At 34.9% G+C, this 14901-nt stretch overlaps 3 protein-coding genes and 1 non-coding gene across 10 annotated transcripts in view; 3 read left to right on the top strand and 1 right to left on the bottom strand.

Annotated features, from left to right (window-relative positions):
* The window catches only part of LOC103488474 (uncharacterized), a 28123-nt gene extending 23675 nt beyond the window's left edge, over positions 1-4448 (top strand). Inside the window, exons 2-11 of one of the 3 annotated variants that reach the window (XM_008447235.3) lie at positions 480-669; positions 1632-1752; positions 1830-1897; positions 1970-2029; positions 2115-2273; positions 2579-2725; positions 3228-3442; positions 3545-3653; positions 3739-3869; positions 4220-4448. In XM_008447235.3, coding sequence (XP_008445457.1) covers positions 553-669; positions 1632-1752; positions 1830-1897; positions 1970-2029; positions 2115-2273; positions 2579-2725; positions 3228-3442; positions 3545-3653; positions 3739-3843 — 1101 coding nt within the window. In that variant the 5' untranslated portion in view covers positions 480-552 and the 3' untranslated portion in view covers positions 3844-3869; positions 4220-4448. Of the gene's footprint in view, positions 1-469; positions 670-1631; positions 1753-1829; positions 1898-1969; positions 2030-2114; positions 2274-2578; positions 2726-3227; positions 3443-3544; positions 3654-3738; positions 3870-4219 lie in introns of those variants that run through there. The other 2 variants (XM_008447236.3, XM_051082114.1) reach the window with 2 other exon arrangements.
* A 1175-nt stretch (positions 4449-5623) lies between these two features.
* Positions 5624-5696, top strand: TRNAA-UGC (transfer RNA alanine (anticodon UGC)). Its single transcript has one exon. It is a non-coding gene; the product is annotated as a tRNA-Ala (tRNA).
* A 62-nt stretch (positions 5697-5758) lies between these two features.
* On the top strand, positions 5759-9561 carry LOC103488475 (putative pentatricopeptide repeat-containing protein At1g26500). 5 transcript variants are annotated; one of them, XM_008447241.3, is made up of 3 exons: positions 5759-7647; positions 7772-7807; positions 9106-9561. In XM_008447241.3, exon 1 carries the CDS (start codon positions 5790-5792, stop codon positions 7281-7283), a length of 1494 nt encoding a protein of 497 aa, XP_008445463.2. In that variant the 5' UTR covers positions 5759-5789; the 3' UTR covers positions 7284-7647; positions 7772-7807; positions 9106-9561. The 5 variants fall into 5 exon arrangements, with proteins under 5 accessions (XP_008445463.2, XP_008445461.2, XP_008445462.2 ...); XM_008447239.3 differs by having other exon boundaries at positions 7772-7843; XM_008447240.3 differs by having other exon boundaries at positions 5759-7685.
* Positions 9562-10994: 1433 nt separating this feature from the next.
* On the bottom strand, positions 10995-14566 carry LOC107990703 (protein KTI12 homolog). Its single transcript, XM_017044415.2, has 2 exons — positions 14362-14566; positions 10995-12069 (listed from the first exon to the last, which is right to left on the bottom strand). Exon 2 carries the CDS (start codon positions 12037-12039, stop codon positions 11137-11139), a length of 903 nt encoding a protein of 300 aa, XP_016899904.2. The 5' UTR covers positions 12040-12069; positions 14362-14566; the 3' UTR covers positions 10995-11136.
* Between the last annotated feature and the right edge of the window lie 335 nt (positions 14567-14901).

Raw genomic sequence — 14901 nt, 5'->3', positions numbered from 1 at the left:
AATGATGGGAAGGATTAATCTTGTAGAAGGGTCCGTCGGTCGATGTTGAAGTCGATGTCATGATTCAAGCCAAGAAAAAGCAAATATATTGAAAATGGGTTACAGATAAAACTCACTGAAATAAGAGAACACGCTCAAAGTTGATTCTTAGGTTCGAAAAGGAGAAGCGACGAAATGCACTGGAGGACCGACGACAGACGAACAGTCGGAGTATCTTCGAAGAGCAGAGCGGGAAATTTGAAAAGCCAAAGAAAGGAGATGTTTTTTTTTTTTTTTACTTCAGGTGTTCTATGCGAAAGAGAAGGGAAAGCGAACGTGGGTAGGCGAAACAATCAATAGAGAGCGATAGAAATTTAATGAAGGGCATTTTTGTCTATTCACACCCAAATTGTCCTAAAAGTCTTTCTTTTGAAAACTTGTCCCAAAATTCATTTAAATCTCTTTTTTTAACCTATTTTTGGCAATTTCCCAACAGTATAAATTCAATCCGCCAAGCAGAGTCTACAGAACTCCACTATTTTGATTCAGTTTTCTCCACATCGATACCCCGCCATGGATCGTAATCAGCCGCTGCAACCGCCATCTCCGCAGCCTCGTCCTCCAGAATCCGGTGGGAGTTCCTCATCCATACTTATAGTTTTCGCCTCCTTCCTGGCCATCTTTTCCATGGTATATCTTATTCATTCCTTGTCGAACTGCAAAACACGCTAGGTTTCGTGTTTTTGTTTCTGAAATTTCATTTTGATTTTGTTACGCCATAGACTCCGACAGTTGATTTTTGATACACTGCCTTATTTCTATCTGAGGTCGAAGTATTTTGTCTGAACTAGATGCGTTGATTTTTCGTCTATGTTTTCTCCGTTGCGAAATGGAGTTAGAATGCTAATACATTCGAGTTTTACGTTGTTTGTTTTGGTAGTTAATTTGTTGGTTTGATGTTTTAAAGAACGCGTTTTTTTGATTTATAATAAGTTCAAGTCATATCCAGTGCCATATGTGGGAGTTACAAAGGCGTTACCCAATTGATTAAAATAGATATGCAGTGTGTTACAGAAGTTTGTGATTAGTGCCATCGATGGAAACATCAAGCGTATGAGTATGAGATTCGCAAAATTCAATGATGTACTGTCAAAAAATGAAGAAAAAAGTTTCTATCTAGTTTCTATACAGAGTAGTCTTGTGAATCTCTGATCTTCTTGTAGTTAGTTCGGCCATGGACTTCAAATGTGGAGTCTGACACAGTTGAGAAATTTTGGCCAAATTTTGTCGTATAAGAAAAAAGGTTCAACAAATTGAAGCAGACTGTGGACGCTTTATGTAAACCTGATAAATTCTACGTTTCACACATTGCAGGTCTGCTAAGTTTAATATATAAAGAAGGTTTTGGATCAGGATTAGTTTTCGTAGGATAATCAACCAAGTGAGAGCACAATTGACAATTGGATCAGTACTCGTTGTCCAAAAATTGATGAACATACATAAAACCTGGTCAAGAAGTTGTATCACCTTTTAAATGTTTATTTGGCATTCCCATTTTTTGAGCCTTAAGTGTGTACAATAAACAATTATAAAATCACCGTAACTTATCTGGTTGATTCTACTGGCTGTATAACTGTATTACATACATGTAGGTGGTCTTTCCATCTCAATCAAACTTGTCAAGTAATCTTTCTATTTTACATCAAGTACCGGAGGGTCATGTGGGGGTATATTGGAGAGGAGGTGCCCTTCTGAAGACAATAACTGATCCAGGTCTAAGTCTCTCCTTACTACCTTTTTTTATTGTTATGCGTATCGTATGTCCTTTTTTTTCATGTTAAAAATTTCAGGTTTCCATCTGAAGTTGCCACTGATAACCCAGTTTGTGCCTGTTCAAGTGACCCTCCAAACCGATCAAGTAAGTTAGAATTTAATACCGATTTTAGGATTTCAATATTTTGAAGATGTTCTAATTGATGCTGACATCCAGGTAAAGGACATTCCATGTGGTACTAAGGGGGGTGTGATGATCAACTTCGAGAAGATAGAGGTGCAATTACTAGGAAATTCCTTTGCAATAATTGATGTTAGATTTTCTTGTTTTTCATCTTAGTTGATAAGGATGCTACTTTCAGGTTGTCAATCGCCTCCGCAAAGAATATGTGTATGACACCCTGGTCAACTATGGTGTGAATTATGATAACATATGGATATATGATAAAATTCATCATGAGATCAATCAGTTTTGTAGCTCCCACAGTCTTCAACAAGTTTATATTGATGTCTTTGATCAGGTGTGTGCTTTTAAAGCCTTGCACGTTTTATTTTCACAAATGGCTTGCAGAGCTGATAAGAGCACCGTGCGAAGTGTGAACTCTAGCTATTGAAATTGTGCACCTCAAGTATTTTGGCAACTTACTGCCTTATTTGTATTCATTTGTACCGGATATTTATCTTTTCTTCAGCTTTGCATTCTTTCAAGGAATCCATTTAAGGCTGTAAAAGTTTATGTTTCCATGAAATTTCTCGTAGATACTTTCTTGGTTGGTATCAAGCGTTTCTTTAGTATGAATGATCCGTGACTGCTTTTTATGTGTAGATCGATGAAAAGATGAAAGATGCCCTCCAAGGTGACTGTACACGTTATGCTCCTGGTATTGAAATAATCAGTGTTCGTGTAACCAAACCTACCATCCCAAATTCTATCAGAAAGAACTTTGAAGACATGGAAGTGGAACGTACAAAGGTGCATCTCTAACATGGGAAACCAACTTTATTCTTGCTTTGTTTTGGTTTCAAACAAGGTATAAATCACAGACTCACAAAGGCTAGTGGTGAAAGTATGCCTTGTTAGAGTATCGTTGGTTAATTTAGTCTTACACGTCATAATAATTCAAAATCGAGTTTACCCTTTTAATTAAAAAAAATTAGCATGAATACCTGTGTAGGTGTGTTTTAGGTCCACAATATTCATACGAATAACGTTTTGAACCAAAGTTTATCAGATGACTCTTAGAGCTTTAGAAACCTAGAAACCCAAAGCCCGTTATTTTTAGGCTTCTTCTTAACGTTTTGGACCAAAGTTCGTCCAAACTTGCACCACCTTTTAGTGCTTTATGCAGCTAGAAACCTAAGGTTCATCCTTTCAAGAGTTCTTTTTTTTTATTATTATTATTATTTTCTCAATAAAATACATATTTCTGCTTGTATTTATTCTAATGCTATGCAATCTTGGCATACTTGGATAGGTTCTAATTGCCGTAGAGAGACAAAGGGTAGTAGAGAAAGAAGCAGAAACCAATAAAAAAATGGCAATTAGCGAAGCCGAGAAGAATGCTAATGTTAGCAGGATCCTCATGGAACAGAAATTGATGGAGAAGGAGAGTTCCAGGAGACAACAAGAAATTGATAACCACATCTATCTTGCTCGTGAAAAGAGTCTCGCGGATGCCAATTATTACCGGTACTTCTCTCATTTTGCTTTTCAAAATGAGAAATGAATGCCAGTTGCACTGAAACCGAATACCTAATGACATAAATGTCCTCTCATCTTCCTTCTTCTCAGGGTACTAAAAGAAGCTGAAGCCAACAAGTTGAAGCTTACACCCCAGTTTCTTGAGCTAAAATTTATCGAGGCCATTGCTGATAATACAAAGATTTTCTTCGGGGACAAGGCACGTTCTGTTTTCTTGCTTATACTGTTATACATCATATGCATTAGATGCCTATGACTTAACTCAGTAGCTTTGCTTCTTCTAGGTTCCAAACATGATTTTCGATCAGAGGTTGCTCGGAAACTTCCTGCATCAGGTGGCGGAAAATGAATCAAGAAAAGCCTCAGGGGAGGCAGATTTAGAAATGTAATCCAAGATTTATCTTCTAATGGTCAGGTATATTCGAATCTCTCCTCCTTTTCTCAACATTATTTTTGGACGTTGACTAATAAGTTCAAAGTCAAGACTTTGGAAGAATTCTTTTCGTCGTGCGTATCGGAAGCCAGAATCACTTCTTTCTTTAAATTTTCAAGGAAATCTGTTTACACTGACATCTTAATATAATTTAGGTATTTTGGTCATTTACTTGGAATTTAATCTTTCGAAGTTAATTTTCTTTAAAATTGGTTGAATAATATTAAGGCCCATGAATTTTGTTATATTTGCAAATTTTTCTTGATGGTAAGTGAATAATTAAACCTTGGTGCTTCATCAATGTTCACTTTACCCACAAATTTCTTTACCAGAAAACAATGGCGTCGGATGGTGATCTCCTTTTTCATGTTATACCAGATAACGTTTCAATGGGAAGCAATTTTCGTGATGCATCATTTGACAAACTCAAGTAAATACCTCCGTTGAGATTTTCTTTTCTTGTTTAGCACACAAGTCTGTTTCACAAATTTTGAGTATTTACCAATAAATGTGATTTGAACTTGCATTGAATAAATTAATTTTAATAAATTTTGAGAGTAATGGCGTGAACTATATAATTCCTTCTATTGTTTGGTTGAACAACGGAATGAGAATGTTAATTCTGTATGATATATATCGTATAGATTATCACAATGGTGATTTTTGAAGGAGTGGGAATTGGGATTAGAAATTAGTTCTCTTTTCAATTTTATAGATGGATTGGAAATAACAAATATTATGCTTGAACTCACCGTTCATGTAATGAAAATATGACTTTCGTTCGTGGTTTTGTGTTAGCTTCAACAATCAACGATGTGTCAAAAGTCTAAAGGTTGGCTCAACTCGAGTTTGCAATCCATTCGTTTGTCCAATAAGATTTAAATCGCTATTTTGGAAATTGAGCTATTTTATGACTTTCGCCCTTTAGACTATATTTGAATAACAAGTTGCTACTATATATAATTTTTTATATATTATAACTTTTCTTTTCAAATATATTAAATTTTTAAGGACTAAAAACTAGTAAAAGATTATATAGTAAAAATAAAATACTAAATGTAACTTTTTGGTGCATATAATCTTATCAAATAAAAGTAACAAAAATACCAAAATTTTAAAAGAAATCAACATATGGAAAATTGGTTAAATTCTAATAACATTTAGCTGAGGGAAAAAAAAAAATACTGTTTACAAGATAAGCCTTTCACTTTTTAGGAACATAATAGGGATGGGCGCTTCTTGAATTAACTTTTTAAGTTTTATTTCTTTCACTTGGGAGATTTATCTCCCAATAGAAGACAATTATGAACAACATTCAGTTTAATGTCTATTTTTTTCATTTGAGAGATAAAACAGATTACTAAATTATTAGTGTCCTTTATCAAACCATTGTTCGAATATCAATTAAGGTTTGTTATCATTAACACATATTCTAGTCTTCCATTCAAGTAACTAATAAAGAAAGGATTGTATATCCAAATTTTCTGATATTTTGCATAAACAAGTATATAAAATGTTATTTTATTAATGATGTATATTGAAATAATATATATATTTTCAGGATATAGCAAAATAAACTAAAATATTTACAAAATTTTAGATTTATTACTGATAAACTTTTTTTAAAAATTGAAATTTAATATATTTTGTAAAAATAATCTTTTATCATTTTCTTATTGGGAATAAATGCAATGCAGAAAGCAAAGTTGGTCTATTACACCCTTTGTTATTAACATGGGGATGTAGCTCAAATGGTAGAGCGCTCGCTTTGCATGCGAGAGGTACAGGGTTCGATCCCCTGCATCTCCATTTTTATTTTTCCCTTCAAAATTTGGCTTCTCCATCTCTATAAATTCGAGCTGCCATGTTTTTCTCCATTTCCCTCTCTAACGGCGAAACAAAATGGCAGCCATTACCTATCGACGAATCATCATCAATAATTTCTCATTTTCCTTTATCTTTCATCAACGTTTTTCTCCCTTTACTTCCGACTCCACGGCGGCCGACAACATTCCTTCGGCAATCGACTCGACCCATCTCCGCCGTGTTTGTACCGTTCTATATCAGCAACAGAACTCCCCCGATATCAAGCTTCACACCAAACTTCTCGCCTGTAATTTCAACCTCTCACACGAATTCTTCCTCCAGGTATGCAACACTTTCCCTCTCTCATGGCGTCCCGTTTATCGATTCTTCCAATTCACCGAAACTCACCCCAATTTCACCCACACGGTTGTCTCTTTCAACAAGTTGATTGATGTTGTTGGGAAATCACGAAATATCGATCTCTTGTGGGGTTTGATTCAAGAAATGGGGCGGCGGCGGTTGGTTAATGATAAAACCTTTGTTGTTGCTTTGAGAACTCTGGCGACGGCCAGAGAGTTGAAGAAATGTGTAGAGTTTTTCCATTTGATGAATGGGTATGGGTTTTGTTATAGTTTAGTAACTTTGAATAAAGTAGTTGAAAAATTGTGTGGCTGTAAATTAGTGGATGAGGCTAAGTTTTTGGTTATGAAATTGAATGAATGGATCAAAGCTGATGGGGTTACTTATAAGTTGTTGATTAAGGGGTTTTGCAATGTGGGGGATTTGATTGAAGCTTCAAAGATGTGGAACTTAATGGTGGATGAAGGGTTTGAGCCTGAAATGGAAGCTGTGGAGGAGATGGTGAATGTTCTTTTCAAGACCAATAAACTTGATGAAGCTTTGAAACTTTTCCAAGCAGTTAGATCAAATAGGATGAATGATTTGATTCCTTCAACTTATAGACTTGTGATAAGATGGTTGTGTAATAAAGGTAAGGTGAGACAAGCATTCATCGTGTTCGACGAAATGCATAAGAGAGGACTTGAAGTTGATAATTCGGTACATTCTTCACTTATTTATGGGCTTTTAGCAAGGGGGAGGAGGAGAGAAGCTTATAATATAATGAGAAGAATTGAGAATCCTGATTTGGATGTGTATCATGCATTGATTAAGGGACTTTTGAAGTTGAAAAGGGCAAATGAAGCAACTCAAGTTTTCAGGGAAATGATAGAAAGAGGGTGTGAGCCTATAATGCATACATATATAATGTTGTTGCAAGGACATCTAGGGAAAAGGGGGAGGAAAGGATTGGATCCATTTGTGAATTTTGATAGTATTTTTGTTGGAGGGTTGGTGAAGAATGGGAAGTCATTGGAGGCTACAAAGTATGTCGAGAGAATTATGAAAAGAGGGCTTGAAGTGCCAAGGTTTGATTACAACAAATTCTTACATTACTATTCGAATGATGAGGGAGTGGTAATGTTTAGAGAGGTGGGGAATAGGTTGAGAGAAGTTGGATTGGTTGATTTGGCTGATATTTTTCAGAGATATGGGGAGAAAATGACCACTAGAGATAGGAGGAGAAATTGAGCAGCAACGGATTTGAAATGAAATGCCTTATTGGATAATGAACCACCTCATGACGTTATCGAGGAAACTTATTGACTCTGTTGAGTTGAAAGGATTAGGTGTTTCAGGTGATTTCCATCTAATTCTTCTGTGATGTGTTGGAGATAATCAAAAGCCTTACTGGATTATTATTCGATTCATGATGCCGTTGAGAGCAAACTCATCAACTATGTTGAGTTGAAAGGATTGGGCATTCAGGTGATTTCCATCTACTTCTGTGATGTGTTGTAGATAAATGAAATTCGTTACTGGATAACGAATTGCTTCATGACGTTGTCGAGCAAACTTATCAACTGTGTTGAGTTGAAAGGACTACGTGTTTGAGGTGTGATTTTCCTCTACTTCTTCGGTGATGTGTTGGAGGTACTATTTTAGTTTCATTAGTTATTTAGTACGTTTTTCTGATGTTCTATTATGTGTTTGTTTCATTGTTTACATTTATCTAGCAGATGCTTGAACTTGAGAAGTTTTGCTGATCTGAAAAGGTAACATTAGTTGACGAAGTGCAAATTTATTTGTGGGTAAGGATGTTTTTCATTCTTAATGCCTGCCTTAATTTATGAATGTCAAAGCAAAGAACAAACTTAACCCTAACTCTTCATCAATGGTAACATATTGCTAAAGGCATCTTCTGAAATGATTCCAAAATGGTTAAAGTTACTTTTATCATGTTCATAATCTCTTTGAAACATGTCTAATTATTCAAAATCAACTTAATATTTGGTTTCACACTTTTATTGTGTTTTTTTTAAAAAATAAAATTTAAGAATGGTTTTGAATGATTAAATTTAAAACTATCTTTCAGGGTGACTTTTTTTTTTTTTTTAACATCTTTGGGATTGAGAGTGGTTTTCAAATAGTTAAAGTCACTTTTGTCAAATTTAAAATCAGTCATAAACTACTTTTAATAATTCAAAATCAATTTTGACACATTTGATTAACTTGATTTAACAATGTTCTAGAGTGAATTTAGACATGACAAAGGCATCCTTTAAACATGACAGAAAGTGATATTAACCATATCAAAATCACTCACAAACACTCCCTAAATCTGTCAAGGATATTCAATTCCATTATGTAGAATCTTATGTTGAACTTTTCTGGTCCAAAATAGAGGTAGAGGCAGTGCCAAGTCCTAAAAAAAAGCCCTTGGACGTTGTGAGTTTGAGTTTGACATTGTAACTGTATAACACTACCACAAAGAAGAAGGAAAGAAATCCACTGTGGCTTTGGTGCCTGTTTTTCCTATTCTATATTTGTACATTAGTAGGTCTGTACAGAGAAAAAGAACCATAAAAAACAATTTTCCCCTTTGAAGAGAGAAGCAATGAATTTCAAGGAATGACTCCTCAAAATTATTGCTGCCATGGGAAAAAAAAAAAACTAACCCTACACATCAAATTTGCCTTTACTATTCTTCAAAACTTTATCACCTTGATCCTGAAGTCAAATTCATTCCTACCCCTATGAATATTATCAGGCAGTAAATATACCAGAACACGAGGATTGTTAATCATGGATTATGAATTTAGGCTAATCAGATTTTACCTCCACAAGATACTGAGATGTAGCACAATATTACAAATATCTCTAAAGAATTAAAAATAATGAGTTTTTTAGTACAACTTTGTCTTAGGTTACAAATATAGTTTACTTTCTATTGCGATAAATTTTAGTTAGTTGCATCTTTTGATGTGTTTTCATGTAATTTATTTTTCTTTTTTGTTGTAATGTGATGATAAATGATCTTTGAACTGATGCTTTCATACTTTGACTTTACCAGATGGAATTGCGAACTACAGCCTATAGGAGAAGCTATATATGCTTCGTGTGCTTACCTGGATTGAAGTACGAAGATTCAGCCATGTGAAGCACTATCATCTTTTCAGAAATGGTTCTTGGCAGACGAGTGGCCGCTGCTCGCTGCCATTTTGAAGGTCTATCACCCTCGCTTCTCAACGCATTTGAATTGCAATCCTTTGGGCCATCTCGGTAGCTTCTGTTGTATCGTATAAAATTGCCCAACCCCGATAGGTCAGTTCAGATAAAAGAATTATACATCGTTTGCAGCTTCCGAGGCAGACAAGAACAATATACTATATACATTACAATGATAATGTGTGAGGGATTCAATTGAATTACCTCAGGACGTAGTATTCTATCCATCTCCTATAATAAGTTTGTCAAACTGAAACTCTTTGATTTGATCAGTGAAATGAGCCCTTTTGCCTGCAGCAAATCGTATGTTCTTGGGTATGTGGGGAAAGGCTCACACCTGTTGTTATTATGATGATAAGTTCGTGAACAAGTTTTTGAAGGAGAGAAATTTTAAAGGAAATTCATCCCTTACCGGTCATGGAGGAACGACAACGAATCCTTGATTGAAAATGAGAGGATGGGTGTTAAACAGAAGACCCAACAAGGACAACATTCATCACCCATACTTGGATATTTAACTAATCCTAAACATCCGTAAATTTAACAAACATGTTTACTTCCGGTCAAGGATTTCAGGTTATGCACACTACATGAAAGTGATCAACAGTTGAAACAATACGTATTCATGCAAATCCGTCGTTTAACTACTATAATTCAATTTCACCACTCGATGGTCACACAATCAATATGCTACACAAAACGAAAGAAAATAGGAAGCACCATCGAATTGAGACTACAAACAGTACAACACATAAACAACACAAACAGAGAAGTGGCAAAAAAACAACAAAAGAAATGCTGAAAATTGCATTCCAAGGAATCTCTTGAAGAAATTATGGAAAAATTCGACATGAATCAATACCTATCAGTATCAGTAATGGCTTGGAAAATGATGAACTAGGATGCTCCAAAATTAAGTGAAACTGAGGAATGATACTGAAGAATGATCGATAAGAGTAGTTTATAGTTTTTTCAAGAGATTTTGGTTCGAAATTAAAGAATCCGATACCAATATTAAAAAAATGTCTTATTTACTCAAATATAAATGACTTCTAATAACAATATTCATAAAATCATTTTTGAGTAAGAATAAATTTCTTATTAATCTAAATATATTCGGCATTGATATCAATATATCCTCAAAGTTGAAATCTCGATATCAGAAAATAGATAATTCTTTTAACGTACTTTTATTTTAATTTAAAATGCAAATGTTCTACCCAACTTAAAATTTATTTTTGATTTTAAATATCAAGAGATACAATAATCAGATTATTATTCAGTATGAAATCTTGACAATTACAATATGTATGTGATATATATATATATATATTCTTTGTTTTTTTCCATTTGAAAGAGATAGATACATAATTTAATTTGTAGATCAATTAGTTTAGATTCTAAACTCATTTTCATTGTAGAAAAAACATAAATTACCATCCATCATTTTGTAAATTAAATGTTGTGATACACCACCTATTCAATAATTTGACCAAACGTAATTGTAGAATTAAATTCAATAATTTCAATAATAGTTTTGTAACTATGTATATATGAATATACAAGGACCGTAATTTTCCAAAGCATAATCCTCAAACAATCCTGATGTGCTCCTTAGATTTATTTACAACCCTCAAGGAACCGTATGAGCTGAAAATCTCATGTTAGAATATGACTATAGTTCTATAACAGCGAGGAGGACATTGAGATTATGATTATTAAGAGAAAGAAACATCGATAACAACAAAGCTTAAACAATTGATGGCAAAGTTGCCAGAAAGAAGAGTGATATCTCAACCTTTTGCTTTGGAAAGTTTGGTAGTTCATATGCTACAATTATACAGCTTATCATTCAGATTAATCTTAGTTTCAACTTTCAAGAAGTCCCCAGTTCCCTATTCAGGTAGTCAACAAACATCCTCTTGGCGCTCTCGGCATCAGAAGGTGGTGGTCGTCCGCTTAAACTAGTTTGCCCTGTTAGTTTGATGAAAGTTCTCCGTAGTCTTCGAAGCTCCGGTAGTCCAACCGACCTTGAAATGTCGATGGTTGGTAATTGCTGACCCAGAGAGATGCTATTCAGAGGCCCTCCCAGAGATTGGGCTTCTACAATAGCATTAACCACCTCTTGCGTTGCTTTGTCCAACTCATATAGAGAGTTTGCCTCCGAAAATCGAGAGTTCTGAGTAGCGATCGTTGGCTGTAAAATTTTTACATCGCGAGACTTTGAGTCCACTGTTTTAGTCAGGTATGATACAGCATCTAGAATGACCTGAGATGATTTATCGATTCCATCCTTAAGTGGGAATAACTCAAACAATGGTGAGTCCCATCTATTTCTACTATCTGGCCTCTCAAACCTTCTGACAAGATCTTCGAATATCTTATCATCATAGCTCGCTTCTTCTTTCTCTCGACGCTCTTCGTTCCACTTCCTACAATCGGTTTCTTCCACGTCGCAGTACAGCACACAATACCTGATTCCTGTTCCACGAGCCAAACACCACAGTTCGTATCGATAACCCTTTATACTGTTCAAGGAGTCTACAATGACAATGCTATCTTTAGAAACAGATCTATCAACTTCAGATCTGAGAACTCCTCTTAGATTCTTTTCAGCAGGCATGTTGGCATAGCTCTTATTCCGATCCAAATGAAGGGAAGTTTCATCGATAATCTTAATGGCTTGTTTTACATTTGATTCCTTGAGAGCTTCAGCTAAGCAGAGTGCAGCAGTGGACTTCCCACTGCATGGCTGGCCACAGATCACAACCAACGCCATTATAGAGAACTCCAAGCAGAGAAGTTCCAACTGTTAATAGTCAAAGAAAAAACAACAAATATCAATAACTTTTCGATGAGAATATGTGTCTTTTTCTAAAAGAAAAGTAATTCCATAACATAAGTAGAACCATTAGAAGAAATGATCAGAGAAATAACACAAATAAATTATGATTGAATTTCACACACTACGAGAGAATTTTCTACAAATCCAAATGCAATAAGACAGATAGTAACCTAGCTATGAGTAAAATAACAGCACCCAAAAGAAAAGAGTCGAACTCCATCCATTAAAATCTTTACATCCATAAGTGTCTCGACCAGCTTACACACACCTCGACTAATTTCATGGGACAACTCGTTTGACCTTACAAAATTTGGGTGTCAAGGAAACTCGTAGGAAATTAATTCCTAGGTAGGGGGCCACCATGGATTGAATACATGAATTCTTAATTAGTTATTGAGTCTATGTCTCCTTTTTTACCCCTCGGCCAACCCATGATGGTTGAACTCCTTTAAATGAAGAGCAAGTTGTATTTAGTCAAACAATTCTTGGCTTTCAATAATTAAGGTCTGGCCTCGTTCATTTCCTCACAATAATTATTTACGATGAACATTTGAAAGTGAAGAAATAAACAAAAGCCAGAGAAGCTACCTAGATTCAGAATATAGAGTGGCAAGAGATGACAGAAAAAGGTTCAAATTACTCCTTCAGATCCAAAGAACAGTATCAAAGATTGGTGTGGGTGTGGGTGGTGGCAGCACCAAACCGGAATTTAAATGGATTTGTCACTAATCTACAAATTCTTTGTGGCCCTTGGCTGATTTGTGTAATCTGAAGTTTCAGCTGATTGAACAAACTTCAGGCAAAATAAGGGTCGGAGGTAGAAGTTTAGGATAGAAGAAATCTTGATTTTAAAAGCAAGAAGTCAAGCGTTGAGGCCATAAACTCAAAACTTCTCATATTCATAAACAAGTAACTCAATCTCTCTATCAATAGCAGACAACTACACTCTCAGCAGTCTCTCTCTCAATTAGACACCTACTGTTCCCACTGGGAATCAAATCATTTCTCGTCATTCAAACAGTCGGTAAATTTTGCTAAATCATAATTAACAGAGATCATTACACCTAGTAAGTACTTCAACTGGGAATTGGGAAAAAAGTCAGTGGCCTATCAACCATGTCAGAGAGCAATCATCCAGACTATACAAACTGATCCGGAAAGGGGTTCTTTCCAAAGACACAAATTCTTTTTATGGGAAATCAGCCTAAATTTTAAAATGCAACCACACAAGGAACACAATTCAAATAAAGCACCCCTGGATCAGTCTCTGCCCACATTGCTGCTGTTTATGAAACTCTGATTATGAGACTCACGACCACCTTTACATACACTGCCAATTTTTAAACAGGATTTGGGTTCACTTTCAAACAGCCTTTAATTGTTGGATTTTGAAACTCCCATTCTCATTCAACGTAAAAAACTGGCTGCTCAGCCTGTTCAAGGACCATTCATTCAAATAGGCAAAACAGGCACTTTCAAATAAACAAAAATCAACAATTTTTTTCTTTCTTTTGGATTATATGCAATTAAAGGAACAAAATTTTTTTAATGGTAGATCTCCTGAAGCTTTGATTCACAGGAAACCTTTTCTAGGTTCATATTGTTGTACACACTTCACATGTCTCTGCCTACAACAATTATAGTTTCAACATACCATTGCTCAATTTGTAAATTTCATAGAATCATTGATATTGTTTTCTCTCCAGAAACATTAAGAGAATCCTAAAAAAAATCCATACCACATATATAACGGCAGGATCTTTAGGTCCCTTGAGCTCTCCACTTCCTAAAATATGTATATCTTACCCAAATATACATATTTTAAATCAAGAACATGAAGAACAAAGAATAGGAAAGGCTCTTATTTTCAGTAAATTTAAAGTACGGTTGGCCAATGTACTGCTTAAACAAATATACAAAAATAAATACGGTTGAGGAAGTCAATTAAAATAAAATACTCCATGGAATTAAAAGAGATTGGATTACTTCAACTGACGAGGGAGAAGCTGGAAAATTCATTGGTGCAGAAGCAAGGAAATTTGAGGAAATTTTCAGCAGAGACCAAAGAGATATAGGGATGCCTCAATTGACAGACATATGCAACAATCAAAAGGCGGTTTTCTTCTATTTTCTTTGATATTCGGCTATGGTTATTAAGCAAAACAATGATAAAAACAAATATTCCATTTTTTTCATTAGAAAAGCCCTAATTCATGTTTTTGAAGAGAGAGATATAGATGAAGATTGGGAAAATACCAGTAGCAACAACAGAGTGGAAAATCAGTGGAGATTCGTTAGGAGGGATGCGGCGCAGGCACGAGCGGAAGAACGACGGTGGCGGCGGCGACAACGAGCTGGAGAGAGGCAACGGCGGAGCTGAGCTGCCAAAGACGGAAGGTGGAGCACGTGAGACTTGAAAGTGAGAGGAACATCCAAAGGGTTTAGGGCTCAATTTTATTTATTTATATTTTATTTTTAAAAATAGGACGACCTAAAAAGATTGAATTATAAAAAATAAAAAAAAAGGCACTTTTTAAATATATTTTATAATTTAAATATGTATTATACCATTTTATAAATATTTTAAACAATTTTATCTTTTACAATAATTACTTTCAAAAAAAATATTACAATATTATTTTAATATTTCATAATTTAAGTTTGAAAATTCAAAGATGTATTTCTTGACATTGTAAGTCCTATGAATGGTGGCAATCTAAATTTTCATATTAGATTTTTAACAAATATTCATTTTAAATTCTAAGGACTAGTTCAATAGGTAAGATTAGTTTTGAA

The sequence above is a fragment of the Cucumis melo genome, chromosome 3, assembly GCF_025177605.1.
Source record: "Cucumis melo cultivar AY chromosome 3, USDA_Cmelo_AY_1.0, whole genome shotgun sequence".
In the NCBI taxonomy this organism is placed as follows: Eukaryota; Viridiplantae; Streptophyta; class Magnoliopsida; order Cucurbitales; family Cucurbitaceae; genus Cucumis; species Cucumis melo.
Note: the sequence above shows the minus strand (reverse complement) of the source record. Positions and strands in the feature narration are given on the sequence as shown.

Coding starts and splice junctions, on each gene's coding strand:
- LOC103488475 (XM_008447241.3), top strand. CDS start 5,790: ATGGCAGCCATTACCTATCGACGAATCATCATCAATAATTTCTCATTT.
- LOC107990703 (XM_017044415.2), bottom strand. CDS start 12,039: ATGGCGTTGGTTGTGATCTGTGGCCAGCCATGCAGTGGGAAGTCCACT.